The sequence below is a fragment of the Phyllostomus hastatus genome, unplaced genomic scaffold (assembly GCF_019186645.2).
Source record: "Phyllostomus hastatus isolate PE091 unplaced genomic scaffold, TTU_PhHast_1.1 phas_contig_283, whole genome shotgun sequence".
NCBI lineage: Eukaryota > Metazoa > Chordata > Mammalia > Chiroptera > Phyllostomidae > Phyllostomus > Phyllostomus hastatus.
The window spans coordinates 7,039,035-7,066,737 of NW_025333833.1; the positions used below are offsets into that span (position 1 = coordinate 7,039,035).

The following is a 27,703-nucleotide window of genomic DNA, read 5'->3' on the forward strand; positions in this document are numbered from 1 at the left end:
GATCTGGGAAAATGAGGGTGGGGAAAAGAGAGGGAACCGTTAGGTTAGCAGCTCCTCATTTTCTTGGGAACTCTGGAGTAGAAACAGGGGAGGGTATGACTTTTCTTCCGTGGTACCTGAGCTGCGCAGTGGCTCGGTCTCTGGTTCTTGCTGCTCTTTTCTTTTTTCTTTTCCCTCCCCTCCCCTTCCCTTTCCCTTTGCTTAACTTCTTCTCTTCTGTAACTTCCCTCCCCTCCCCTCTCCTCCCCCTTTACTTAACTTAATGTAACTTTCCCTTCTGTAACCTCCCTTCCCTTCCCTTCCTTTCCCTTCCCTTCTCTTCCCTCCCCTCCCCTCCCCCTTCCCCCTCTTCCCCCTTTTTTTCCCATCTGCCCCCTCTGCTCCTTTCTCTGGCCTATTGAAACATCTCCATGTTGAAGAATTATTTGATGCCATCACAGCTCCAAACCATCAATTTGTCAATGCAGGAAATCAATTATTTTTTTAATAAAGGAGAAAGGGAAACAGGATATGACTAAGGTTCAGGGAAAACCACGTGACAGTCCAAAAACAGTGTCTCCAGGAAAGCAGCAGAAGGAATGCCCCTCCGATCGATCACATCTGACATCACCTCATGGAAGGGGATGATTTTGGGGGGCTGAGAACTGTTCTTCCAAGATATTATAACTCAGTGAGAAAGAGTGTTTTTCGAGTCCATTTTCTCCTAAGCATCTCTGGTGCTTCTAAAGCAAGGTCATTTTTGTTTCTTTACTTTTATTTTTCCTTTTGGTCCTGCTCCAAAGGATACAGAAACGGTCTTTGGGGTCTCTGTTCCTTGGGCACTCCTCGCCAGTGCGCCCCACATGTGGATTGGGTCAATGGCATCAACAGTGTGGTCGGGAGACCAAGCAGGCGAGAGGAGGAGGGCCATGCTAGTCTAGTGGGAGCCTCTGGGGTGGGAGGTTTCATCGTCTGCGGCTCATCTGCTGGGATAGCGACTACGAAATGCGATCCAGCGCAGGCTGAGTGAACTGTGGCCCAGTTGAGGCTGCGGTGAGCACATTCCCCTCTTTGGCGTGTCAGACCGTGGTTTCACTGTCCCTTCTTCGAAGAGCTTGTCAGTGAGTGTGGCAGGCTTTCTTCACTCACGGGAAAGTTTTACGTTTCCCTGGCGCCAGGCAGATGAAGGTATTTGATGATACATGAGCTTATGAAGAGATCGGATGTGAGTTTCCCTGTTTTTCTCTTTTTTTTAATGGGCCATGGGGCATGTGTTAATAGACCGTTGATTCTGTGTGTAAACATAATATTGCCATGTGCTTTGAAGACCACCAATGAAGATACTTGGTATCAGAAGGTAGTTGGAGTAGGGGTAGAGTTTCTGTGGGTTAAGGGACTAGAAAGAGAAAAAATATATATATATATAATTAATATTCCTTGCAGTAGCTTTGTGGCATCCTCTCCTACCTATCACTCATCTCTTTTTTCCCTCTTTTACTTTCCTTCGTAGCCCCTATTTCCCCTTTAAACAATACTGCCTGGAAACAAGCATGCCCTGGAATAAAGATTCCGTTGGTCGTCCCGCCACAATGCTGGTCGCACAGTGGGATGGGAAGAGCTGGGGACCGAGAGGCAGAAGGCCCTCTCCAGCACCGCCTGGGGGTCCTTCTCGGGCACAGAACTGGGCGTCTCATTGGGCTTATCTTTTTTTTTTAGTTTATTTCCATGACTTTTTAAAAAAGATTTTATTTATTATTTTTAGAGAGGGAAGGGAGGGAGAAAGAGAGAGAGAGGGAAGGAGAAAGAGAGAGAGAGAGGGAGAACATATCAATGTGCGGTTGCTGGGGGCCGTGGCCTGCAACCCAGGCATGTGCCCTGACTGGGAATCGAACCTGCAATGCTTTGGTTCAAAGCCCGCGCTCAATCCACTGAGCTACACCAGCCAGGTCATTGGGTTTATCCTGAAGAAATTATCTGGGTGTGGAGAGGGGACTTGAACTTGAGGTCACATACTGAGGGCTCACATAAATATTTTAATGCTAACAATGTGGGGCATCACTGACCTTGGAATAATATCCCCAATGTGAACTGGTGCGTTTTATGTGGACTTCCTGACCATCCGGTCCCTGCCTCTCTGTGCCCCTGAAGGCAGCGCCGGGGGTGCCAGAGTCTGCGTGCCGCAGTGCTGCCCCCACCCCGCGCACGGACTCCTGTGTGACGCTCTGCCCTCTCCCCCCACCCAGGGCCTACATGAGTGTGAAGGAGCTGAAGGAGGCGCTTCAACTCAACGGCACGCACTTCCTCAACGTCTACTTCGCCAGCTCGGTGCGGGACGACCTTGCAGGGGCCGCCACCTGGCCCTGGGACAAGGACGCTGTCAGCCACCTGGGTAAGTGCCGTGTAGACCAGATACAGTTGCGGACAGGAGGAGGCCCAAAGAGAGTTTGCGAAAGTGAGTTTGGGGAAAAAAGAAAGAGAAAACATACATTTTACTCAGTGAGTTAGCTCTTTTGGCTGAGGGTGGCTTTTGGGAGGGTTTGTCTACATGTTTCAGGGCAGACAAGTGAGAGGCACTGGAGCAGAGGGCGGGAGGTGCGTGGGGTGTTGCAGACCAAGCCGGTACTCGAGATGTAAATGCAGCGATGACGTGGGACATGGTCCGTTTTACATCTGGGGGGCGTAACCCTATTAAACCAAAGGAATGGAGACAGAAGGAGGTGATCTAAATAAGAGAAAAAGTAAATAAAATAGAAGGGAAATTAGAAAACATGAACAGAGCCAGAAAGTTTTTGGGGGGAGGGAAGCAGAAAGGACGGATGAACCCCTAGAAGGACGTGTGCGTGAAAATGTAGGAGACAGGGACTGTGGGACCACTGCGGGGAAGGAAGGAGGGACATTCTTACATGCAGTGCAGACATTGCTAGGCGATGAGTACTCTCCACAAATGTCGTTGAAGGAATTGGACTTCCACAGGCAAAAGAAAATGAATCTTCATGCAAATCTCACACCTCGTACAAAAGTGAACTCAAAACAGACCATGGATTTTTAAATATAAGAAACAAAACTGTAGAACTTTCAAGAGAAACATAGGGGAAAGTCTTCAGGGCAGGCCTGCACGGAGAGGATATTTATCCATGCACCAAAAGCATCGCCCACATAAATAATAACTGATAAATTGACTTTTATCAGAATTTAAAACTTTTTCCCTGAGAAAGACTGTTAAGACCAACAAACACTAGACTTGGAAGAAATAGTTGCAAACCATACATCTCACAAAGGATTTGTATCTAGAATGTATAAAGAACTCTCAAAACTCAATGGTAAAACAAACATTCCAGCTAGAAAATGGACAAGAACAGGAACAAACCTTTTACCAAAGAGGACACACAGATGGGACATAAGCACGGGAGCAGATGTTCCATGTCATTAGCCATTGGGGAAATACAAATTAAAACCACACGAGTTATAACTAAACACTTGGCAGGATAGGGCATGGCACAGGGAGTGCGGTCGGCGGTGTGACACACTGGCGTGCCGACAGGCGGTTACTAGACTTACCAGGGCGGTCACGTTATAAGGTATGTAAATGTCAGATTACTGTATTGTACACTTGAAACTAATATGATATTGGACGCCAACTATACTATAACACTTGTTTTTAAATAACAACAGTACTCAATGCTGGTGAGGATGCAGAGAAACTGGATCCCTCGCCCACTGCTGGCGAGAATCCAGGACGCCACAGACGCTCTCTGGAACACTTTGGCAATTTCTTATAAAACTAGATGTACACCTACCGTGTGATCCGGCCATCAGACTCTTGGACATCGATGACAGAGAAACAGAACATACACCCATTCAAAAACGTTTACATCTGTCTTCGTAGCCGCTTTATTCGTCATAGCTTCAAACTGCTGGAATTGACACAAGCGGTTTCAGAGCTGACTGCTTAAAGCAACGGTGTCGCCTCTCTAGGACAAGGGGACACTGCTCAGCAGTAAAGAGGGATACGTGTTAGTGCATGGAGTGACTCGGGTGCATCTCAAGGGTATTGTGCTGAGTGAAAAGCAATCCCGGAAGTTACGCGCTGTGTGACTCCATTTATGTCGTGTTTTCAAAACGGCGGACTTACCGAGACAGAGGACAAGAGAACGCATGCCTGGCACTGGGAATGGGGAGTGGTGGAGGGGGAGGGGTGTGAGTGTGGACCCCACAGGAAGGACGGCAGACGGGACGTCTTAGTGGTGACGGGACAGTTGAGCATCTTCATTGTGGTGGTGATTGCGCAAAGGTGTCCCTGTGATAAAACTGTGTAGAGCTGCGCACACACGCACGCACACACTCACACACTCACGAGTGCATGGAAGACCTTGTGAAATCTGAATAAGGTCCATGACCCATCTGCAGAAGCACAGAACTTGGCATACAGCAGGCGCTCTGTCAGTGCTTGCCGCACAGAGGGATGAGTGAATTCCTGAGTGAAGGCATTAAATTTACATGGCTTCCAGAATGACCTCATGGATTATTGACTCATCACGAGTTGCAAAGGAAGCTGGGGATACTTATATTTTACTCCGAAACATCTGAGGGGCAGCCATGCTCCACTATAATGTGACCTGTAATGTGATTTTCCGAAGCAGACCGAGCAGCTAGGAGATCTGACTCGATACGGAATTGCTCGAGTTTGTACTTATTTCTTCTGGTTTGACCATCATGTGATTGGACAAAGGAGTTGTGTCGACCTAAGCCAGGTGTAGAGCAGTACAAATGGCTGGTATAACAGGATAGGGGAAGACATTTAGACTTTTCTTAACAGAGTCCTTTCAGAACCTAAGTCAAGACTCAAGGTTGACTGTTTGTGTTAACATGTGAGACGCCTACGTTTTGAGGGCGTGTCCCTCCAGGGGTGACCCAGCCCACAAGTCCACTAGCCTGAAAGTCGGAGGATCGAGTCCTGTCTCTGACGATCGATGGCTGCAGTGACTGCCCCCAAAGACCCAGGCGGCCGTGGTCCTGCTTTGCTGTTCACGCCGTTTCCGCCTTCCACGCAATGCTGCACTTCCAGTGCTGCGGGAACTTGGGGCAGGGTTCTGTGTGAGTCAGTGAATGCACAAGGTCCCCTTGAACTCTGATGTGTGGCTGTGTGACATGTTTAGCCTTAGCACCCAGCGCTTAAATTGAAAATATACCTTCCACGGCAGGAGACTCATTTCAGTGGTAAAACCTCCCTCTTCTAAGCGGTGAATCCCAGGCTCACACTCCATCATTCATTCATTCGAACCCTGTTGAACCTGTTTTGTGGCAGCACCAGAGACAGGATGACAGAGGAAGTCACCCAAGGGGGTTGCACAGCATCCCTGGCAGGCAGACGTGTAAATACACACTCATGGTGCAGTGCGATGATACCACGCGTGAGGTCAGGCAGGCGCTGGGGAGGAAGTGCCACACTGCGCCAAAAGCATCCGGGGAGGAGTTCCCAGGGGGGCTGCGCCCCGCGAGGAGCGCCGAGAGAGCCCTGCTTGGCAGACAGGGAGAGGGCATTCCAGACCGGAGGAGCCGGTGGACGCCAAGGTCCGGGCGGTTGAAACCTGGACATACTTAGGAGTGGAATGTACTTGGCTACTCTTCACACTTCTTTTTGCTCCCTCCTGCGCTCTACGAGACTTTGGAAAGAACTCTGCACCCCACATGCAGCCTAAGAGCAACATCTAAAAGGTCAATTGTAGGTTTAAGTGGTAGCGAGTAATAGAACTTCTGGTATACTGTTTTAAATGATCGGCATCTCGAGTTTACTTTTCTAAACGTATCCTCAGTCGTGGAGCACTTTGATGCCCACCATCATTTATTTGAAACAGTCTGTGCTCAGGCACGTTTTTACCGCTGGGAGATGGCTCCTGACCCTCCTCCTCTTTGAATTTGTGTTTCCACGTCATCTCCCAAGTAGAACCTTGTGCTGATGCAGCGCGTTCATGCTGCTTTTCTCAGTCTTTATTGCTTACCTGTTTGTCTGCTCAGGGCATATTTAGAAGGGAATACATCTTCTGTAATAAGTTTTCTAGCTAAACTTCCCATTTGGATACAGTTGTGTATTTACACGGGGTTGGAGAAAGAGGACAAGAGATCCACCAGGGCCTGTCCCCGTGTCCCTCCAGGGCTGGCGTCTCACAGAACTGTCGCCCGCCATCCCCAGTGCGGCACTGACACCGACACGGATCACAAGCTTTAAATTGTTGACGGTGTCTTCTCAGCTGAGTTACCTTTTGAAACGATGGCTTGTCCGAAATCGCGAACACCCACATTTTGAAGCGTTGAGTAATGAGGAGTAAACGGAATGAGAATGCGTATTTTAATGAGCTGAGCGTGGCTCTTCTTTCCCCAATTAGTTCTGGTGTCTGTGGATGAAGAGGAATTATTGCTGTAGCAAGACAGGGTTTAGTGTCCTTTATGTTGCTGTTAAAAAATCCCATGGCTCTCGGCACTGAGAATGCTCACGTAAATAAGTAATTGGGGCTGGGGTGGGGGTGGGAAGAGTCCCTCTGGGCTGAGTGCGTGAGTGGGTGGGGTGCAAGGTGGAAAATAGAGGAAGAGGAGGCATGAATGGGGAGCTGGTTTGGGCTTTGGATGTGTCAAGTGTGGGGTCTCTACACGTCTGACTCTGAGGGGCCTAAACAGAAGGAAGGGGAGGGGCAGGACCTGGGGATACCCCAGCCACCAAAGCAAAGAGAGGCCAGAGAAAGCCCCGGGAGGCCCCCAAGTGCAAGGGCTGCAGAGAGGAGGCCAGTGGAGGGCATTGCGGCCAGGCTAGAGCAGAGACTCTGTCACTCTCCGGCACAGGAGTTGGACACTCCGGCGTGTCCTGGGCCAGCCATCTTCCTTCACTGTTCCAGAAAACGTCTCTCCTGCCAGAGAACATCCAGACAGCCCCATTGTAGCATGAGCAGCACTGCCCAGTGCGCTTGGGATCCAGGAACCACATGGGTGGAACTTGAACCTGGCAAAGGTCTTGAGTGATAGAGTGGATAGATCCTTCCCGTAGACAGGAGCAAATGGGATCTTTGGCAGGTCACCCCTCGGGGCCTTCATTCCCTCATATATATGAAATGGGGCAATAAGCATGGGGAATGGTCCCTGGCACATAGTAGGGCCTCAAAAATATTTGCTTTATGAGTAGCAGCAGCCATAACAGCAACAGTGTAGAAGGTTCCAGTATCGTGTGTCTGTGGTTGACCTCGCTGCGTTTGCCCACAGCCTCTCACCTCCCTCCCAACCCGGAGACTTTTGGTGCCCGGGAAGGTACTGGCTCCTTTATAAAGAAAAGAAATGTGTGTTCAGGGGCCTAGCTGCTTGCAGTGATAGAGCAGCTTCTAAGATGCAAAGGGAGTCTCCATATAAGTCAGAGAATGAAGGAGTGAGTAAAGGTTGGCAGTTTCGGGTGTGGGCGGTGGGTGGCCCCCGGGGCAGGGTCTGTGCAGGTCACAGGGCCTGTGGACTGGAGGGGGGGGGGGTGCGGGGGCAGCTCTCTTGGCGTGATGCGGATGGGACATCTGCCTGGGGAAGTAAAGCAACAGCCGTGTGGGGTGGAACAGGGTGGAAGCAGCAGCGATGGGCTCAGAGGAGGGGTACCTTTCCATCACACACAGCTTCTGGGGGGGTCTCCCAGGACAAACCTCGACTTCCTCCTAACCAAACGGTTGACATTGACATCAGGACGTTACATCAGCGGTGCCACACTCATGCGCAGTGTGGGTGAGGCCTCGGGCTGGGGCAGCCGTGGAGTTGGCAGGTGGGAAGTCTTTGGTCGTCTCAGCCAGGTGGTTTGGGCGAGTGCAGGTGCAGAGGGCAGAGGGAGAGGTAGAAGAGCCTGTAGGAGGCAAGGAGGGGAGCTCTGGTGCAGCTGGCCATTAAACGGTTGGTTCAGGGCAGAGAAGGTCCTACCCCTGGCCACCAGTCTTCTCTTCATGGTGCCAAAGCAGAGCGACTCTTCCCGGACACGAGGAAGAAACAGGATGTGTGCACTGCGGTGCTCCGAGGAAACAGGAGGAATTCTAGTCGTTAAGGGGGCAGGCTCCACGGCCTGAGCAGGAGAGGGCCGGGGTCTCAGGCTCACCCCCCGGCTGCTGTTGTAGATCATTCTGTTGTCAGAAGTTGGTTTTCAGTGGGCGGGCTTGTCCTGGGTGCCTTGGGGCCTCACACTTCAGTAAGCACGCATGGGTATTGAAAATCTTGGAGGAAATTGCCCTGAAATTGGGGTGCCCCAAAGGTAGGTTCATGCACTTAGGAGTAGGTAGAGTAAGTAAATAATCACCTTCATGGGTGATTATTTAGATATGCCATAGATAACCTTTATGTCTTCCCAAACATATCATGATCATCACTGACTCCTTGCTGCCCAGAACAGTGTCTGACACGGAGTAGATGCTCAATAAATGTTAAATTAATAAGCGACTTATAGAAAATAGATTTTAATGCATATTCTGTAGTGCCTACAATTCTGACATGCAGTTTTGTGCATGTGTGTGTGTGCGTGTATCTGAACTGCCCTCACTGAGAGCAGGGAAGGAACTCCACCGTAAGTCCTCAAAGCCTCAGTAATAACGTCTTTCATTTTATCAATCAGATGGCTGTTCTCCCAGGAGGTGGGAGCAGCCAGAGGGCCCGGAGTACTTGACGGGTGGGAGTAAGAGTGGCTGAAAGGGTATGAAAGGAGACCAAAAAAAAAAAAAGACACCAGATTCTGCAAAATCTTCACACTCCACACATTCTCGTCTTGGTTTTTCAGCCGTGCCCAGAATAAGGACTTCCTTCTAATGAGACCACAGGCTATAAAACTAAGAAGCCAACACAAGACCTGGAGGTGAATGGTTTCTGGTCTGGTTCTGTTAAAATGTGCCTCCTCTTCTAGCTCCCTGGTGTTTTTTTTAAACTTCCTCCATATCTCTCACCCCCCCCCCACCCCGCCCATTGTGTATCAGTCCACCTCTGCCGCTTGCTCCGTTTCTTCCCTGGACCCCAGGCACACTTCGGTGGCCTAGTCCCTCCGTTGTGGGCAGTGCATTTCGAGGAGCGCGCAGTAGCCAGTGGCTGGAAGTAATTATGTCGGCACCTGGGGACCAGCCCTCAGCCTCCGTGTTTTATGGGCATATAATACTCAGCCCTAAAAGTTTTACAGAATGGTTTTAAAGTCATTCCCACTTGTGTCCTTTTTCGCAAACTGCCTCAGGGTTTTGTTTTTGTTTTTGTTTTAATGAAAGAGGCTCTGGGAGCCAGCCGCTCTTCACCGCGTGCCGCGCTGCCGTCTGAGGCTGAGGCTGAGGCTGAGGCTGGGAAAGCTCGCTGGAAGCTGGGGATGTGGCAGCACTTTGGGAGCTCGGCCGTCCGCTACTCAGCTTTCATCTTTTCATCAGCAACGGCCCTCTCTTTTCTTCCCCGCACTGTCCCCTAGACCACACAGCAGCCCTGTCTCAGTGTCCGCGTGTCCTCCATAACCTCGGCTGAAAGTTCCCCCGGGAAGGCGCCTGGGCTCCCCGGCAGTCCATTAGGCAACAGCCGTCCCACACGTGGCCAGCCGGTGCTGAGTCCAGGGAGCCCCGTTCGTAGGCTGTTCTGCGCACACTCGGGGGTGCCGGCAGGCAGTGAGTTCAAGCCCAGCCTGTGCACTCAGGTGTGCATGCAGTGTAGCTCTTCCTTACTCTTCTATCACTGAACTTAACCTCTATGTTGAGCCCTGTGTTGCTGGGCGGTAGAAATTTAGTCAGTTGTTTCGCCTGGCGCTGCATCTAATGTGATCATGGCTTGTCAAGGCCATGGCCATAGGGGAAAGGACCATGTTGTCCTTAGTTGCCAGGTGATGCTGGGCACCTGAGATGACTTGTGCTCCCATCCTAGGTCCCACCTCTGGGGAGTCTCTGGGGGTCTCTCTGTCCCTTGTCCCTTTAGCCTCACTGGTCAGCCATTCTCCTCCAGAGCTAGGCACGTCCCCAGGACTGCCTCCCCGGGGGTGAGGCAGGACCCCACCGTCAGGTCACGTGCACCGTTTTGAATCTTGGCCCCTCCTCCGGGGTCTCGGAAGGGGCAGCACAGCTCACCTCACCTGCTCCCACCACCACCCATACGTGCCCACCCATCGTTCTTTCCTTTTGATCGTGTGGCTCTTCCCCCAGCTTAGGAGAATCCCTTCCAGGTGGGGATGCAGTCGTGACATCGGTAACTCCAGGCAAGGCTCACTGTCCTGTGCTCATGCGCCATGCCGGCTTAGCCCAGAGGCCTCTCAAGGCCCAGGTGTCACAGGCTGTAGAAACCTCACAGTCAGAAAAGGACCTCCTTCCCCTCCCCCCTTGCTTCTCACACTGTCCCCTGCCTCCCGGTGGGGTAATGAACGAATGCGGTGGAGTCTGGCTCTGGAATCGGCGGCAGCAGACAGGGGAGGGAAGCAAGGAGCCGCTGGGGTACAATGTTAGTATTTCCACACTGTTACCCCTCCGTGCAGACTCCTGCTTCTCGGTCTCCCCTGTGCCGGTGATTCTGGCCTTGGCCTCAGCCTCGGCCCCTAGGCAGCCTTGCTGGACAGGAGCTGGGGAGGCCAGCAGAGGTGGAGAGCGCCTGACAGCGTCTCAGACTGAAGACCGGGGGACACGGGTGGTCGAAACCGTATTTCGGCACGTCTTCCTGCGTCCTGCCTCAGGGTGGCAGGTGAGAGCAGACAGCCGAGGGAGTGGGTCCGGTCCCCGCCCCAACACCGAGCTTCACCCCTCTTCTGCGTTCGAGCGCCCCAGAGATGAGGACGAGCAAGGACGGGCAGTGGTGTTGAGTGTAGGAAGTGATCGTCGTGTCCCCCGTGACGAGAGAAGTGGGAAGGGAAAGGTCGTGGGCGCCACAGAGTGAAGGCGTCTTGTGCACACACGACCTCCTGCGAGACCTGCGAGGAATCAGGCTGCCAGCCCCAGCCCGTAGTGTTTCTGTCCCTGCGGCAACCACTCACTCACGCCGGCTGCTGGGAGTACGTTTTGACCGCCGGCGTGCCGTCTGTGAAGAGAACGGGCACCGGTCTGTCTCCAGCTCTGTCCAGGTCCCGTCCGTCTTCTGGGTGCCCGCGGGTCTCCGGGTCAGAGCGGCGTGGAGACCAAGTGTGAGCAGCTGGGGGGGCCGGTGCGCACTCCCTGCGGGGGGCTGTGTGTGCGCTTCGCCCGGCGACGCCTGGTTCCCCCCCGGAAGGCCTGCCCGTCTGTGGTCACACTCTCGCTTCCGTTCTCTTGATGAGTGAAGGCGGCCACGGGGGAGCCAGCAGGGTGGGGCGGACACGCGTGTGCGTCCAGGCTGCAGCGTATAATTACTGTGATATCGGCAGATGGCCTGATGTACACCTTGAGTTCCTGTGTTCTAGAAAAGAAGCTACATGCTTCTTTGTCTGCGTGACTGCTTCAGTCAGTCTTCAAAACAACCCTTCGAGGTAGGAACCCTTGTCATTACCATGGCAGGGATCAGGGACAGCCTGGGGAACTTCCAGGAATATTCTGAAAAGCAGGGATCGATGCGTTTCCAGCGAGTGTCCGCAGCCAAAGGAGGAGCCCTGGTCACTCCAGAGGCCACCCTGTGTGAGACGGGCTTCCGTGCAGTGGCGTGAGGACCCCCGGTAGCCCTCAGCGCCTGACCCACGTTGCCGGCGTGGAAACAGGAGGGCAGCGTAGGCAGCAGCGTTAGGAGACGCTGCCCGTTTGCTTGGGCAGGGACAAAAAACAGGACTGGGGGGCAGCAAGTGCACGGTCATTTCATCGCCCCTCCTCGGAGCTCTGGGGAAGGGACCGTGAGTTTCTCTGACCAGGTGGGGAGAGTCCACAGGTGCTCGGACCTCGCTGGTCTGACCCAGGTGCTGGGGAGGGCGGGCAGGGCTGGCCCTTCTGCGGCACTCAGCTTTCATTTATTATTCATCGTGTCTCGTTCCCTCTTTATGAAGAGAAGTTCTCGCATTCCTCTTTAGATTCCGGGAGACACGTCTCTCTGCCTCACTCAGGCTTTGGCATGAAGCGTGTGCATGCGTGTGCCTGTCATTTTTTATCAAGGAGTGGCGTGTGTGCCGTTTTTTTTTTTATCAAAACGTGAAGGAACTTTTGTAAACTAAGCCATGAAATAATTAATGTCTTTCTCCTCCCACCCACGTGGGTGTGCGTGTGGGTGTGGGCGAATGATTGGGACCCACTCCTCTAACAATTCATAACACGCTTGTCTCAGGTGGAGTGGAGAGGCGGAGAGTGTGGGTCCCGGTGGGCGGCAGAGAGAGCAAGGACGGAGTGACATGGTGGGCAGGAGGCCACGCGCATCTCCAGGCAGAGAACCTGGCTTTGATCCCGGGAAAGCCCACGGCAGCTCTGCACGTGGGACGCCTGACCCTTCCCCGCCTTTCCCTTCCCCTGAGGCTGCGGAGAGACGGGAATCTCGGAACACAAAGTGCAAGGCCGAGGCGGTGACAGTCTGTGATGACACAGATTTGCGCACGTGGCATTTACGGTTGTCTCGCGCAGTCCTGCATGTTAGCTCTCAGCGGCCCGGTGACCGCAGGAACAGGGCTTAGGGATGAGCTGGCCCGCCCCCTCCCTTTACAGGTGGAGGGCCTGGAGGAAGTTTCCAGGGCAGAGCATGGTCCTACGATTGGTTAGCTTTGGGACCACATTCCAGCCCATAAGTTAGTTCTAGTCAGTGCGGCCCCACAACCTTGGGCTCCGGTGGGAAGAATGACCGTATGCGGCCCAGGACCTTGGGATTTTCCTGAACGCATACCCTTCCTTCTGCTGTGTTGTCTTGTCTGTATTGTATCCTCCCTGGGATTGGGGGGTGACATGTTTACTGGTGAGCTCAGAGGGGGTCTGTGGCCAGAGGGAAGAGCAGGAACTGAGGCCACGAGAAGTTACAACGTGTCCCCGTGGAGGCTGACGTGGAACCCCCGATGCTCAGAGAGGTTTTCCAAACCTTCCCTCGCAGGTGGCGTTGTCCTGAACCCGGCCTATTACGGGATGCCCGGCCACACCAACATCATGGTCCACGAGGTGGGGCACGTCCTGGGGCTCTACCACGTCTTCAAGGGGGTCAGCGAGAGAGAGTCCTGCGATGACCCCTGCCGGGAGACAGTGCCCTCCATGGACACTGGGGACCTCTGTGCCGACACGGCCCCCACCCCCAAGAGTAAGCTGTGCCAGGACCCCGAGCCTACCAATGACACCTGCGGCCCCACCCACTTTCCAGAGGCTCCGTTCAGCAACTACATGAGCTACACAGGTATCCCAGACGCCTCTCGGGGCTCGTTTTGGGTTCAGGTTGCACCTGAACAGGCGGGGGCTGGGAGGGCAGAGGAGCAGCAGGAGCGGGAGGAGCGGAGGGTTGTCAAGCAGTCGGTCCTGCCTGAGTTGAAGCGTGTTTCTCACGGCCTCCTCTTTTCTTCGAGTCTCTGAAGAACTTAAGGAAACAGTGAGACGTTCAGAGGTCTCGTTGACTCAATCCCCCTTCGCTGGAGATTAAAAGAAAAACATACTCCTACGTTGGGCATTTGAAAACTAATGTGGCTCAGTGGGTTGGGCATCATCCTGCAAAGGGAAAGGTCACCGGTTCGATTCCCGGTCAGGGCACGTGCCTGGGTCGTGGGTTTGGTCCCTGTTCAGGGGTGGGCAGGAAAGGCCCCTGGCTGCTGTTTCTCTCTTCCTCTTCCTCCCTCCCTCCCCTTCTCTCTAAAAACAAATAAATAGAGTCTTTAAAAAGGAAAGAATGGCACTTCCCTGGCCTTGGAAACAACTATATTGTCTGGTCACGCCCTGGTCATCCTGGGTCACGCTCCTCCTCTGTCCCTGACGCCTTCCTCGTTTCCAGCAGAAAGCCATGCTAGGCGGAGTCCCCTGTTCGTGGGTTCCGATGTACCACTTACTCCTAAAATGACGGACAGGTTCGATTTAATGGCCTATTCCAGTGGGGAAGGAAGGAGGTGATTTTTCTGTAAGGTCCAGGGGCTTGTTTGGTGCTAAGTTGTAGAACTATCTAGAAAATAAAAGTAAATAAACCGTAGGACCCTGGTCCTGCCCTTGAAGGGTAGGAGTGGTGAGCTGGGCCTGTCGCCTGTCCCATCCCTGGACAAACCCCGTCCAAATCTCACTCTGGCGTGTGATTCAGGGGCGTCGCACTCATAAGGGCCAGCGCCCACTCCCACCCACCCTGCCGACAAAGACACAGTGGCCCTTGTCTGGGCAGAGCGGCCCGGCGGTGGGCCGGGAGGACAGAGCTGTTTAAGCCCCGCCTTTGACATGGGCAGAGGAGACATCGAAGAAGCAGAGGGAGGTGTCTGACCCGTGCGCTTTCATCAGAAAAGGCCCGAAACTAAAAACAGCAGCTCCCTTCTGACGCTACAAAAAAATGTGTCCAGTGGGGAGATGCGCCCAGCTCCAAGTGAGGTGGGGACCACGGTTCCAGGCCTGCCGCCTCCGTGACCTTTGGCTCTCTGGCCCCTTGAGCCTCTTCCCTGGAGACTCACCTTGGCCAGAGCTGCTGTGCCCAAAGCAGGTGTCAGGTGTCTGCAGCCCCACAAAGGGGCCCACTTGAAAAGGCCATGTGCTGAAACACTGCCACCTGGTGGCTTCCCGAATAAGCAGCTGCTGGCCCAGAGCAGCCCCGTGCCCCCCCAACCTGGACCCACCCAAGCCCAGCCCCGGTCCAAGGTAAGGGCCCGGGCTTAGAGACGCGCACGTGCTGCTCTGTGCCTTCTCTCCCCCGTTTTCAGCTGAGACGCGTCCTGGAAAGAACACCTGTGTGCACTGGACAGGTGTTCATGGGGCCAGTGAAAGTGAGGTGCCGTGTGAGGTGCGGGAGACTCAGCGGTGAACGGGGCAGAAGTGGCCCCCGCTGTGCTGGCCCTGGCAGGCTGAAACCCCCGTGTCTCTCTCGCTCCCTTTTCTGTCTCCGCAGACGACAACTGCACCGACAGCTTCACCCCTAACCAGGTGGCCCGCATGCATTGCTACTTGGACCTCGTGTACCAGCAGTGGAGTGACAGCCGGAAGCCCACCCCCATTCCCGTCCCTCCGGTGGTCGTCGGGCAGACCAGCCAGTCCCTCACCATCCACTGGCTGCCCCCGATCAGTGGGGTGGTGTACGACAGGTGAGAGGGGCCCTCGCCCCGGCTGGGCCGCGGGTTTCCTCCGAGGTGTCTCTGCTGCACGAGGGGGAGGGCGTGGCGGTGGGGGAGGCCCAGCTGGGAACTGTGAGCCAAGCCAGCTGCTGCTGGGGCGCCCCCTCCAGCCTGCCCAGTCCTGTCCTGGTGGCAGTGGGGCTCGTGGGCCCCCAGGAAGCCAGGGGCTTGTCACCTGTGCTCCTGCCTTGGCGAGGGGCCTTGCAGGTGTTTTCTGCAGAATGCCATATCCGGCAGGCCTCTGGGAGCTGGGAGGTGTTGCCCGGTAGGGCAGAGGTGAACTGACCACACTGAGATGGCGTTGCCGCCTGGCCGGGTCAGCCCCTGTCCTTGGGGGAGGGGTGCCGCAGAGGCTCGCCCCTGCACAGTGGTGCTGGGGAGCAGGGAAGCGAGGTGTGTGTTTCTGGTCAGTCCTGGGGGAGGGTGGCAGGCTACCCACTGCCACCAGCTGTGCGTCAGGGGCTCACCTGGATGATGAGGGTGTTTCTCGAGCCCTCTCTGCCTCCCGGTGTACCCGGCGCCTACCCCACTCGCGGCTACTGTCTTGTGGCCTTGTCTTTACCTGCTCATGTTCCTCTCCGCCCGCGCAGCTGGCAGTGCCTTTGGTTCCTGGCCAGCCACTGTGGACACCGGACATGTGTCTAGGGAAGGAGGAATCACTGTATCTGAAATTAGTTTTCACTCGTCCTTTGCATATTGGTGTAAACGGACACCAGGGATGTTTTTGTCCAAAGGAGCGAAGGGGGGAAAAAAGACCCCCGACCACTGGGGCAGATGGAGGGATGTGCTGTAACAAGAAGCACCAGAGCCCTTTCCGTGACCTGCGCGGGCCGCTCTGCGTCCCAACCTGCCACTGTCGTCTACTGGCGGGGTGGCCGAGGTCTGCTTGGCCCTTCCCTGGGGGATGCACCGTGCCAGGCATCTGGCCTGTGGTGCCCCCGTTCGGTCCTTCCAACAAGGACAGCCCCTGCAGGGTAAGCGGGACGCTGGGGGCCTGGGCGGCCCACAGTGCTGGCCCAGCCCCCCACCTGGAGAGAGGTGGACGGGGGACATCCGTGGGGCTTCAGAAAGGGGGACCACGGGGTATGTTATTTCTGTTACTTCAGCACCATCCCATAGACGCCCCTCTTCCGTGTGTCAGCCTCCCCTCGGGGTGAGGCCCTGGCGAAGGAGCTGCACGTCCCGGAGCGTGGTTCCTGAAAGCTGGGCGAGGGGACGGGGCGACATGGGGGTGTGGGGTTGGGGGGGCAGGTGAGCCACTCTTCCAGGTTGTGACCCTGTCCTTCTGGGACCTCGCCACCTGCCCTTGAGACCTCGATGACGCCACTTGGGCACCTCTGTCCTATAAAGCACTTGTGGTTGTCACAGCGCCCGAGCGCTCACAGGTCCTTGTGACGCGTGAGCCTTGTGCAGCAACGGTCGTACCGGTCCTCAGTGGGCCTGTGCAGAGTGGAGTTTTACGCCCGTTTATGTAACACACGTAAACAATTTAATCTTTCAGTCCCCTCTCCGGTGCAAACGCTGCGATAGAGCAGACCTCAGCGCTGGCTCCCCGCGAGGCTGCTGGCAGGGAAGGCCGTGCTCGCTTCCTCTCCCCAGCCCGGTGGACTGCAGCGCTGCGGCCTCCCCCTGCGTGTGTCCGGGGAGACGCACGTCACATACCCCGCCATTTGTGTCACGCTGGGAGCTGTGTTTACTCCTCCCCAGCAGGAATCTGGAGTCTGGATGTCAGGGAGGAGCTGGGCCACACGCTGAGCAGCGGCCCCCCCCACCCCCACCCCCACCAGGAAGGGTCAAGTGCATCGGGGCTTGTGGTCTGGAGCTGTGTCCGCACAGGCAGGGCTGCCGAGAGCAGTTGGAGCATGGAGCTCACGACACCTTTCCAAAGTCCTGGACACATCCTGGGGTTTGGGACTTTGCTCAAAGGACTTCAGTGACCTCAGGCAATTGACTTCATTGCTCTGGGCCTGAGTGCCCCCTGGTAAACACAGGCTTCTCAGGAGACTTAGTAGCAATTTATGAAAAGCACCGCGGGGTGCCACGCCAGGCGTCTCAGGGGCTGCTGGCATCCTTGAAACCCCTCTTTAACATAAACACTAGCTTTCTAGTATTTTTGCCTGCTATAACTCTGGTCCCTACCTGCTGAGAAACTTGGATTCGATGCCTCCATTTCCGGATGTGTGGTCCGCAGTTGGGCTCTTGAAAAGGTTCAGAGTGTCCAAGACGAGCCTCATGGAGTGACTGCCCCTTGTTATGTAGCCACTGTCTGTCCTTTTCCCGGCGGCCCCAGAGGCGGTGCTGGGAGAGGTCTCCACAGGCTGTAGAGATGGTCTCAGGGATGCCTGTAAGGCACACCCCACTGGAGATACTGCCTGCCGAGGCCCGCGCCTGTACCAGCTGCTAGGCGTGGAAAGAATGGGTCCCTCTGGGTCTGGACCTCTCCCGGGCGAAGAAGGAGGGGACGGGGGAATTCCCAACACACCAGTGCAGTGCCCTAGGGCAAGAGCCAGAAGGCGCAGGGGGCGCTGGAGGAGAACGTGCAGGCTGCTCAGTCAGACTGAGTGCCACTGCCAAGGTCACAGTGGGGTGGGTGTTGAAGGCTGCGTAGGAGTTTGCTAAACAGAGAGGCTTGGAGAAGCTATTTGGCAGGAGAGAGAGCAGCACGTTTCACCAGGGAGCTGTGCGAAGGGTGTGATAGTTTGTGTGGAACGGTAACTAGTTCCTTGTGACGGGGACCTAAGGTTCACGAAGGAAGTGAAGCAGGTGGGGCTTGGGGAGGAGGGGACTTGTGGGGGACCTTGGATCGTGGTGAGGGATTCAGCTCCGTCTCCGCAGGGGACCGAGAGCCCAGGGGCATTGCATTTCACGTGGCTCTGATGTTACCTATGTGATTGAAAGTGGGGAGTTTAAAACCTAAGTCCCCATATGGCAAAAGGTTTACCCTAAACATTGGTGTCTGTTTTGGCAGGGGTGGGGGGATGCAAGGCGGCTTTGGGTGGCTTGCTGAGAGTCAGCGAGGAAGAAGTCCTCTGTGGAGGATTCAGATCCAAGTTCCTTTGTGTTGAATGCCTGAGGCAGGAAGCCGCCCACCTTCAACCAGGGAGGCCTCCTTCAAGACCTGGTGAAATTCCTCTGCCTGCTAACCTTGAGATTTCTTCCCACGCCACTATGGATTTTACAAAGAGGAGGTCCACGCAAGATGGAAGTGATAGGAGAAAGAGTGGTGTTCCTGCTGCCCGGCCCAAGGGTCTCACCATCTATTGCCACGCCCCCACCCCGTGAGGTCTTCTGAATTTTCCTTCTGCATTTGCTCTGACGGATTCTCCCGTTTGCCCCTCTCTCCCCGCAGGGCGCCGGGCAGCGTGTGCGGCGGCTGCGCGGAGGACGGGGCGTTCCAGCAGTACGTGCACTCGGCGTCCTCCCGGCGCGTGTGCGACTCCTCGGGGTACTGGACGCCGGAGGAGGCCGTGGGTAAGGGACCGCGGCGTTTTCATTCAGACCTGGCGGCTGCGAGACTGGGGATGGGGGCGGGGGGGGCGTGGCGTGTATGTGCGCATGCGTCAGTGTGATTCACTGGGAAACACTGCCCCGTACCTTTGTGTGCCGACGTCCCGCCTGTGCCTCACGCAGGGCCCAGTGGCTGTGGTGGGGCAGAGGTCTGCTCAGAGGGCCGCGGGATGGAGAAGGCCCCGATGCAGAAGGCCCCGATGCAGGCAGACACTTCAGGGTGCGAGAGCCCAGGCACGCGGTGTGCCCTGTGCTTACGGCCCATGGAGCAAGTGGCCTTGCAGCAGGGCAGCGTGGGGTGACCTGTCACACTCTCCACTGGGAGGGTGACAGAGGACACGCTGCAGGGAACACGCACACATGGGCAGAGCCAGGCTGGGTGGGCATGGGGTGCGCCAGGCGCTCCAAACTGATCCTTCTCCCTTTTGCTGTTTTATGAGTCTGTTAACCACTGGTCCTGGTTGTGCTCTGGATGCGATCTCAGCCGGACTCTGAGGAGGGGGGAAGTGTTTCTCAGCTGTCCCTTCCCCTGTCTCTTCCCCAACTTCTCGGGTACACAGTCACCTACGTAGGTATGTCAGGGCCTCTGAGACAAATCAGAGCACGTATGTTGTCCCAGCTCAAGTCTCGAAGGGGCGGCTGTGTGAGTCTCAGCCCCTGCTGCTGGCTGGTGTGGCTTCTGTCACCCCCCCCCCCCCCAGTGTTTCCCTAACCATAGTCTTTCTCTTTTACTTGTGTTTATTAAGCCCCTAGAAACTACTCAGTCAGCTGTGCTGGGCATGGCCCCGTTTGAGTGAGTGTGCGGTCCTGGTTCTGACGGGAAGAGATGGAGAGAGCACAGGTCCCCAGGGTCCCCAAGCTGTCCTCTGGGGCTCCCAGTCACTCACGTGGCGGGAGCCTCGGGGAGGAACCTTCAGGGAGGCAGTTTGCTTGACCCAGCGTGCAGGACTCCTGTCCGCTGGGAGTCCTCGGGACAGGACAGGTCGGGAAGTTGCAGTAAAATTCACGCTGGCAGGGCGCTGGGCTCACTCGGGGGCTGGCGTTTCTCGAAAGGCCGTTTCTGGGGCAGACAGTTTGTCCCGCGCTGCTGTTTCCCTTTAATTCCGGGGAAAACTTAAAATTGTCTGGTAGAAGTGAAAGGAAAGAGAAGTTCTGGGTTTGAATTCTCGTTCTGTGTCCTGAGGCAGACCACGTCAGCTCTGAGGGCCTTCACGTGGTTTAAGAGGCGGTCACAGTGAGAACTTTCTGACAGATGGTGCTACTTTCGGAACGGCTTCCAAAAGCCTGTACGCTGGCAGTGTCTTTGGGATGGCCGTTGGAAAATACTGCTAAGAAACACTGGCCTTCCTCTGCTTTGAAAAGGTGAAGAACCAAGTCACTTTCCAAATATGCGCCTTGGAAGTAACTGCATCCCCCACAGAGCGTGCAGAAACTCACGCATGTACGGGCGTGCTCCGGGCGTGTTTAGTGATGCTGAACAAGCTCTCACTGACCACCGGCTGCTTTCTAAACCCTGCGGGGACCAGACCTCCGAACCAGACACGTTCGCACTGAAGGGGCTTCTTTTCTTCTTGGTCCGAACTCCCCTGGTTCCCTAGTCTACAGCAGCCCCTGGCGTCATCCCATCCCCCTGCAGCCCCTCAGGCCCCTTCCCTCTTCTTCAGAGATGCCATTACCACGTGCAGTGACCCTTCCACCTTCCGCCTGTTTGTCGTTGCACCTGTCGCCCTGTCCTAAGACGGGTAGCACGAGGCCTTCTCTGCCCTGTCCGCTCCCCAATACCTGGATTAGTGCTGGGTGTAGGAGAGGTGCGCAGCCCACTTTTGGGGAATGAATGAATGAATGAATGAATGGATTCTCAATACGGGCAAAAAATAGTAAGGACCTTAAGGTGTAGCACACCCAACACGCACAGCTCATCACCCCCCCCCCACACTTAACATCCTAACTGGTTTCCTCTGGGTTTTGGAATAGTGTTTATTTTCCAAACACTGGAGAGCTAAATAATTCTACTTTTGCAAAGGTAGCTTGCAGATGTTTTTCTGGAACATTGTATAGACCTTCCATACTAGCCAGTAAGACAGAGGTTCAAAGGTACTTTTACTATAACGAGGAAACTGAGGCTCCAAACGGCCGGCCGCAGCCACACAGGTAACGACACAGCTGCACGGGGAGCCCGACCCTGCTCATTCCCAGCCTGGCACTTCGCCTGCAAGTCCCCTCACGGGTCAGAAAAGAAACCTAAATATTTGCAATGCTTGATTGTTTACCATTACATTTTTTCTCAGCTACTGATCCCCTGTCTCACTTCCCTGAAGAACAGAGGGCCCCCGCAGCCTTGTTCTGCGTGCGGGGACCGCCGGCTCGCACACGCCGGACCCAGACGTGTGATGGCCCAGGCGCCCTCTCAGGGGATGAAGGAAGTTCCGTGGCACCTGGTCAAACAGGGCGTGGCGTCAGATTGAGACAAACGTCGGCCTTATTGACAAATAAAACAGGGTTCAGGAGCACTGATTTATCCTAAATGATTAACAAGCTAACACAAACAGGTCTCCTCCGGTCAAGGAGTCTGTAGGGACATGACTCAGCTTCTCTGTCTCAGCCTTGCGTGCGTGCCCACCCGCAGTGTGGGTCGCTCCCCTCCCAGGCCCCAGCAGGAGCTCTCTCGTTGAAGGGTACCAAGGAGGGGACATGGAACGAAACAGGGCTTTTGAATTGTCACCCCTTTGTCCTCGGTAGGACCTACGGCCCAACCCACTACGCTGGCCAGCTTCCATAGGAACTGATTCAAAGTTTTCTTCTCCTCTCTCCTTTCTGGTTGCTGCTAACCTGCTGACGGCCGTTCCTGATGTGTCTGTCCTTCTGTCCGTCTCCCCCAGGGCCCCCAGACGTGGACCAGCCCTGTGAGCCGAGCCTGCAGGCCTGGAGCCCCGAGCTCCACCTGTACCACATGAACATGACCGTGCCCTGCCCTGCGGAAGGCTGCAGCCTGGAGCTGCTCTTCCAGCACCCGGTGCACGCCGACACCCTCACGCTGTGGGTCACCTACCTCTCCGTGGACCCCTCCCAGGCGCTCTTCGACACGGAGATCCTGCTGGAGCACCAGGAGTCCGTGCACCTGGGCCCCCTGGACACGCTCTGCGACACCCCGCTCACCATCAAACTGCACGTGGACGGGAAGGTCGTGGGGGTGAAGGTCTACACCTTCGATGAGCGGATGGAGATCGACGCGGCGCTCCTGACCTCCCGGCCCCGCAGCCCCCTGTGCGCGGGCTGCAGTCCTGTGCGGTACCAGGTTCTCCGCGAGCCCCCGTTTGCCAGCGGCTTGCCCGTGGTGGTGGCGCATCCTCACCGCAAGTTTACGGACCTGTGAGTCGGGAAGGGGGGCTCTCTACTCCATGGTGCTTCCCGGGGCTTGGGGGGTGGGCTTTACTTCCTTCCCCCTGCCCTTTTATACTCTGACATACCCTGAGGTGGAGAAAGGCCCAGAATCTCAGAGGGGACTTTATTCTCAAGTGGCATATCTGAGATGAGGACAAATACTTCCCAGAAAGGGACAGGCGGGTGTTCGGACTGCCGAAGCCCCCGATATGATTATGGAGAGAAGAGGTTCGTGTGTGAGGAGTTGCTGTTGGATTGACAGTCATTGCCACAAATAGGTTGATTGCAGTCAGGTAGTCCTGTCTGGTGACAGTTTGATTTCTGATCCCTCGCTAAACCTTTCACACCGTCAGCCCCAGCTCCCCTAACACTCGAAGGTCACAGTCCACTCCTCCACAGCCCCCATGGCTAAGCAGAGAAGCCAGTGGCCCCGGGACACCGCGTGGCTGCACGACTCACTCCTGATGTGGGCTCCGTGTCTTCCCCTTTGCCTCGTCCCCACCCCCCAACTCCCGTTCTCTGTCGTCCTGTTCCAACTCTCCTCTCACTGCCCCTTCTGTTCTGCCTCTGTCTGCTGAGCCCCGCTGTGGCCCGGCACTGTGTGCCCAATGCTGGGGACCCAGACTGAGATCAGGCCACTGACCTCAAAGACCTCAGTGTCCAGAGCGGCAGGCAGGCTGGTGTCCCCACAGACAAATCCTCCTCCCTGGTCATGGTCCTCAGAAACTCAGGGTAAGACAGAAGTTCTATCAGAGGTGCTGTACTGGTTGTTTTGCCGTGTTAGAAACAGTCACGAACAAAACGTGGTGGGTTAACACAACAGACACTGTTTCCCCTGGTTCTGTGGGTCAGCCGGGCGTGCTCACGGGGACTGGCTTGGCCGGGGTGAGTGGCCCGGGGTGACCCCATGCACACACGCTGGAGGCTCAGCTGAGGCGGCTGATGTGTCCGGGAAGACACAGCCCCCTTTCCACACCGTCTCTCTTGTCACCAGTGGGCTTCGCCTGGGCCTGTTCTCAGGGGGGCGACAGGGTTTCCAGCAGCAGGGAGGGCTCGCCCCCAACGCTCACGTTTTTCCAGCTTCTGCTGCTGGTGCTCACCATGGCGTTCCACTGGCCAAAGCGAGTCACACCGCCAATCCCAGGGGCAAGGGGCAGTGCCCGAGACCTTACCTGTCGAGGAGAGGACCGGCAAGGTCACGAGGGCGAGGGGCGTGCCCTGGGGATGGGAGGAGTCTGTGGCTTTTGTAATCTGCCGCAGCCACAAAGCACTGGAGAACGCCGTGGGCCTTGAGCTCCACTACATCGTTCCTTCCCTGTTCGCTGTCCCAGTGAGAACCGGAGGACAGTGAAAGGGTCAGCGAGCCAGTGCAGATGGGCAGCTGGATCACGGGAAACTTTTAAAAGAAGGTCATTTCTGAGGTGGTCTAACTGGGCAGTTAAAGTGATACGGACGATCTAACTCGATGTCCACACACAGGCGTGCACACACACACACACACACACACACGCACACGCACAGTCTTTAGAGTCGATGACACCCCGTTCTGTAGATGCGAAAACGAAACTTAACTTACTTTGGTTGAGCAGAGCAGGTTAGTGGCTGTTCTCTGACCGAGTCTCATTTCGGAGTCCTTTCTTCAGGCTGCCTTTCACAAAGGTCATGGGAGGCTCAGGTCAGGGGAGGCTGGGGCTCCCTGCTGCTGAGCACCCCCCTCAACCCTGCCCGAGAAGCAGAAACTCAAGCTGACACTTCCTACCCACCACTCCCAGCCATGGGGACAGCGTGAGACTTTGACGTGAGGCCGGATGAGACGGCCAGCCGAAACCGCCCTGCACAGGGTGGCCATCAGGGAGGATTAGGGTGTGGAACTGGTTTTGCTGTGGAAACAGCCGGCACTTTCTCACGAGAAGGTTGCCTCCCTTGCAAAGGCTAATTTAGAAATCGAAGAGTCTTTAACACTGGGGTGTCTTTCCTACTAAAGCAACTAAGAGCCAGCGCAGGGGTTTTAGGGTGTTGGCGGAGCCCCGGGACGTCGGTCATCTGGCGGCGGCCGCGTCGGGGGTGGGGCCCTGCGGCGGAGCTGAAGGGTCTGCTGAAGAAGAGCTGGGCTTGGCCGCTGGTGGCAGTCCCAGCAGCCCCTGGGCATCCTGCCCTTCGAGGTCACTCTCGCTGCACCCTGACCTTGACTTTGATGGTAGTTTTCCAATTAGGGCAGGCTCCGCACAAAACTAAGATGAGGGAAGAATTTCTCTTTGGGACCAGCAGCCCCTCCCCCCCAGCCGTGGAGCCCCCACACCCTCTGAATGTTCCATCTCTCCCGCTGCCCACCTGACCAGCGCACTTGGACTCCAGAGAGGGTCTTCCCTGCCTGTGGCGGCTGGTGAAACCCCACACCCGGCGCGGCTGCACCTGACAGGTTTGGGGTGGGGAGTAATTGCACACACGTCTACCCGGGGCGTTTCTTGCGTCCCCCGGTAAAATGGTGATGGGAGGTGTGTTCAGCTCTGAAAAGGAGACGGCTCTCGGTCCCCTGGGGATTCAGTCTCCTCAAGGTGAGCGCGCTCTTGAGAGACAGAAACGGGCAAAAGCCTGTAATCCACAGACTCAAGAAGGGCCTTGCCAAGCCCACGCCACCAAGTCTCATCGGCAGTTTGCAGACACACTACTCCTACAAGAGGCGGTGGTTTTTCTACCATAGTAAAGATACACCCGAAATACCGCCCCTGCCCCCCACCCCCCAACCCCCACCCCCGCAGAGTTTGTAGGACTTTCAGTGAACGGTGTTCCTTCACTCATCACACGAGGCACACTCACCCCGTGGAGGGTGCTGGGCAAGCAGAGACGAGGGCGGCCTCCGACAGCCTGCCGCTGCGGAAGACTGTGTGCCCCGATGTTCCCCACAGCGTCTGTTTTAAATTCCTGCAAACCGCCTGGGAGCGCTAGTCATGGCCCCTTGGTTTCCGCAGGGAGGTCACCCCGGGGCAGCTGTATCAGTACCAAGTCCAAGCCGTGGCTGGAGCCGAGCTGGGAGAAGCCTCGCCCCCTCTGAGCCACGTCCACGGAGCTCCTTACTGTGGAGATGGGAAGGTGGCAGGGTGAGTATCGTGTGTGTATGTGTGTGACCCTGAGAACCAGGACTCCCTCCTCGCCAACCCCACCCTGCTCCGGCCAGGAGGTCAGCCTCGAGCTTCAGGTGGACTTCTGGTAGCAAAGCAAGTAGCAGGGTACTCTAGGACCTGGTGGTTAAGGTGGGGCCTACTTTTATCTGGATCTCACCCCAGAGCACTGAGAGATTGGGGTGGACTTGGGGTGGGGGGCGGCCGTTAAGGTTTCAGAGAGCAGCTGTAGTTCAGGGAAGGGATTCATGGGGAGAAGTTTTGCTGTCAGATGACGCCACGAGGGGGTGTGAGGCCACCTTTTGGAACAGTGGCCGGCCCATGCTGCTCACCGGCGGTGTGGTCTGAGGAAGGTACCTTTCTGAGCTCCACCTGCTCACCGGACCCCCGAGGGCCTGGAGCACTGCTGGTCACAGCCATTCTCTAAAGTAACCAGGGCAGAGACGGAATCAGTCCTTTGGTTTCTTAACACGCCATACTCTTTCATCTGTTGCTCTTTTGCGACGCCAACCTAGGAGACTACTACTAGTTCATTCTGGTTTGCCTGGAGCTTACCCAGATTTAACACAGAAAATGTGGTGTCCCAGCTGTCGCCCTGTATCAGCCTGTCCTCTGGCCTCCCCTGTCACTTGCATGAAGCTGCTGGGGTAGGAGGCTGTGGTTTGTCATAGATGCTACAGGCTTCAGAGGTGGCCTATTTTTAGTTCCCTGGACCAGGCGAGAATACACTGCATCTTGAAGCCCCAATCACAAGCAATTCTATAGCCTTTCTTGGGGTCCCCCTACCCCACCATTTAGCCATCACTGAACACTGTTTGTCTTCCCAGGCTTCTGAGAGCCTTAAGCCTTAGTGTCAGTCTGTTCCTCTTCACGGAAGGCGGAACAGCAAGTGTTCCCAGACCTCAGTCACGTGGGGAGGTGGGTGCGGTTCCTCGAACACCCAGACCTTGTGGGTTTGCTGCCTCCCTTCCGCCATCTCAGTCAGGTTTCTCGCCGGGGAGGCCTCACATATGCACCGAACAGGTCTGGCTCCTGTTCTCCCTGGTCTGGCTGCCTCTTTTTAAGTCTGCTGCCCCTTCACTGGTGTTTGCGGGCTTGGTCCCCACTGCCTCCAGGCGGGGCCCTCCGTGACCAGCCCTCGGCCCTGCGTTGTAGGCTGTCCTGCAGCTGTTCACTGGTGGCGGCCACCTCGGGGTCCCACGAAGCCAGGTCTGGCCGGGGGTCTGGGTCAGAGGAGGGAAGGGTCCTCTTCTTCCTCACGTCCCTCCATGTTCTCCTCCTGCACATTCTCTGCTGTGCCCTTGAAACAGCTTCCCCTGAAGCGGTACCTGCTGGGCTCCTGGGCCTCACAGGTTCCTCCTCAAAGTGTCCCTTTAAGCTGCTGCCTGCGGTCCCCATCTGTAAAGAGTCACCCTCAGTCCTGCCGTCCAGTGGGAAGGTGGCTTGGACAGTGGCTTTGTCTCAGCTGGTGGCACCTTTTACACATAAAACACGGGGGAGCTGCCACGCAGATTGTTTGACCCACCGTTCAGAACTGCAGAGAAGCGCCCATCCGCTCCGAGGGAACCGCCAATCCGCAGGAGGCTGGGGCCCGGGGCCTGGAGCGGTGTTTGTGTGGGACTTGGCGTCTCGGCTGGGGCCGCCCCGCGTGGGGGCTGCCAGCCAGTGTGCCTGCCGGGCCTCGGAAATGTGGCAGTTACAGCGAAGAAACAGAATTTTATTTAATTTTAAATAATTTAAATTTAACTTGAAAACCAAAATGTGATTGAGTTATCAGAAAAACTAACTTCCTCTTGACTAAATACAGATCAAATGTTTGAATGGAGATGTACTTACTGTATGTGGAAAATACACATCAAATTTCAAAGACCTAGCATTCGAAGAAATAATGTAACATCTCATAAATAATTTCCTATACTGATTACATATTGGAAAGTTCTTTTGGATATATTGGGTTACATGAAATATGTTACTGAAACTAAATTCACCTGTTTTTTAAAATTTTTAAAATACAACTTATAGAAAATTAAAAAGTGTATGTAATATAGGTCCCATATTTCCATTGGGCAGCAGTACACGAGATGGCACAGTGTATTTATATATTAATTGCCTAGATATCTTCAAGATGAATATGAGCTTGAAGTTTCCTTAATCTCTTCAATTATGTTGTTTTGTATGCCTTTTATCTTTTTTCCATTTGCAGCTTACCATTTAAATGTGGTTATCATGCAGTCGTATTTATGCCCCGCTGCTAATTTATTTTAAAACACCCTCGTGTCTCATCATTCCGTCTTCTCTCCGTCCCTGTGAGGTGGTTTAACTCTGAACTAACTTCCCCATCTCCATTCAAATCTAGTTATTAGTTGTGTCAGCTTTTGAGGTTCAGAACAAAAATGACATATTTCTTCTCTCAGAAAAGGGTGGGACAAAAGCAGCTTTACAGTTGTGAGCATGTGAACCACAGGGTTTATTCTTGTGTCGTTATTTATTAATTATTATATTATTTTCCATACAAACAACTGAACTTTTGCCCCATCCAGTTTCTTCCCTGCAATAC

The 27,703-nt window shown here is 55.3% G+C and overlaps 1 protein-coding gene across 2 annotated transcripts in view; it reads left to right on the forward strand.

The window, feature by feature from the left end:
• Nucleotides 1-27,703, forward strand: part of PAPPA2 (pappalysin 2) — a 188,642-nt gene that overhangs the window by 63,392 nt on the left and 97,547 nt on the right. For both annotated transcript variants that reach the window (XM_045838564.1, XM_045838565.1), the window contains exons 4-9: nt 2,223-2,368; nt 12,952-13,245; nt 14,917-15,109; nt 18,489-18,610; nt 21,526-22,015; nt 24,997-25,125. In XM_045838564.1, the coding sequence (XP_045694520.1) occupies nt 2,223-2,368; nt 12,952-13,245; nt 14,917-15,109; nt 18,489-18,610; nt 21,526-22,015; nt 24,997-25,125 (1,374 nt within the window). The remainder of the gene's footprint in view (nt 1-2,222; nt 2,369-12,951; nt 13,246-14,916; nt 15,110-18,488; nt 18,611-21,525; nt 22,016-24,996; nt 25,126-27,703) is intronic.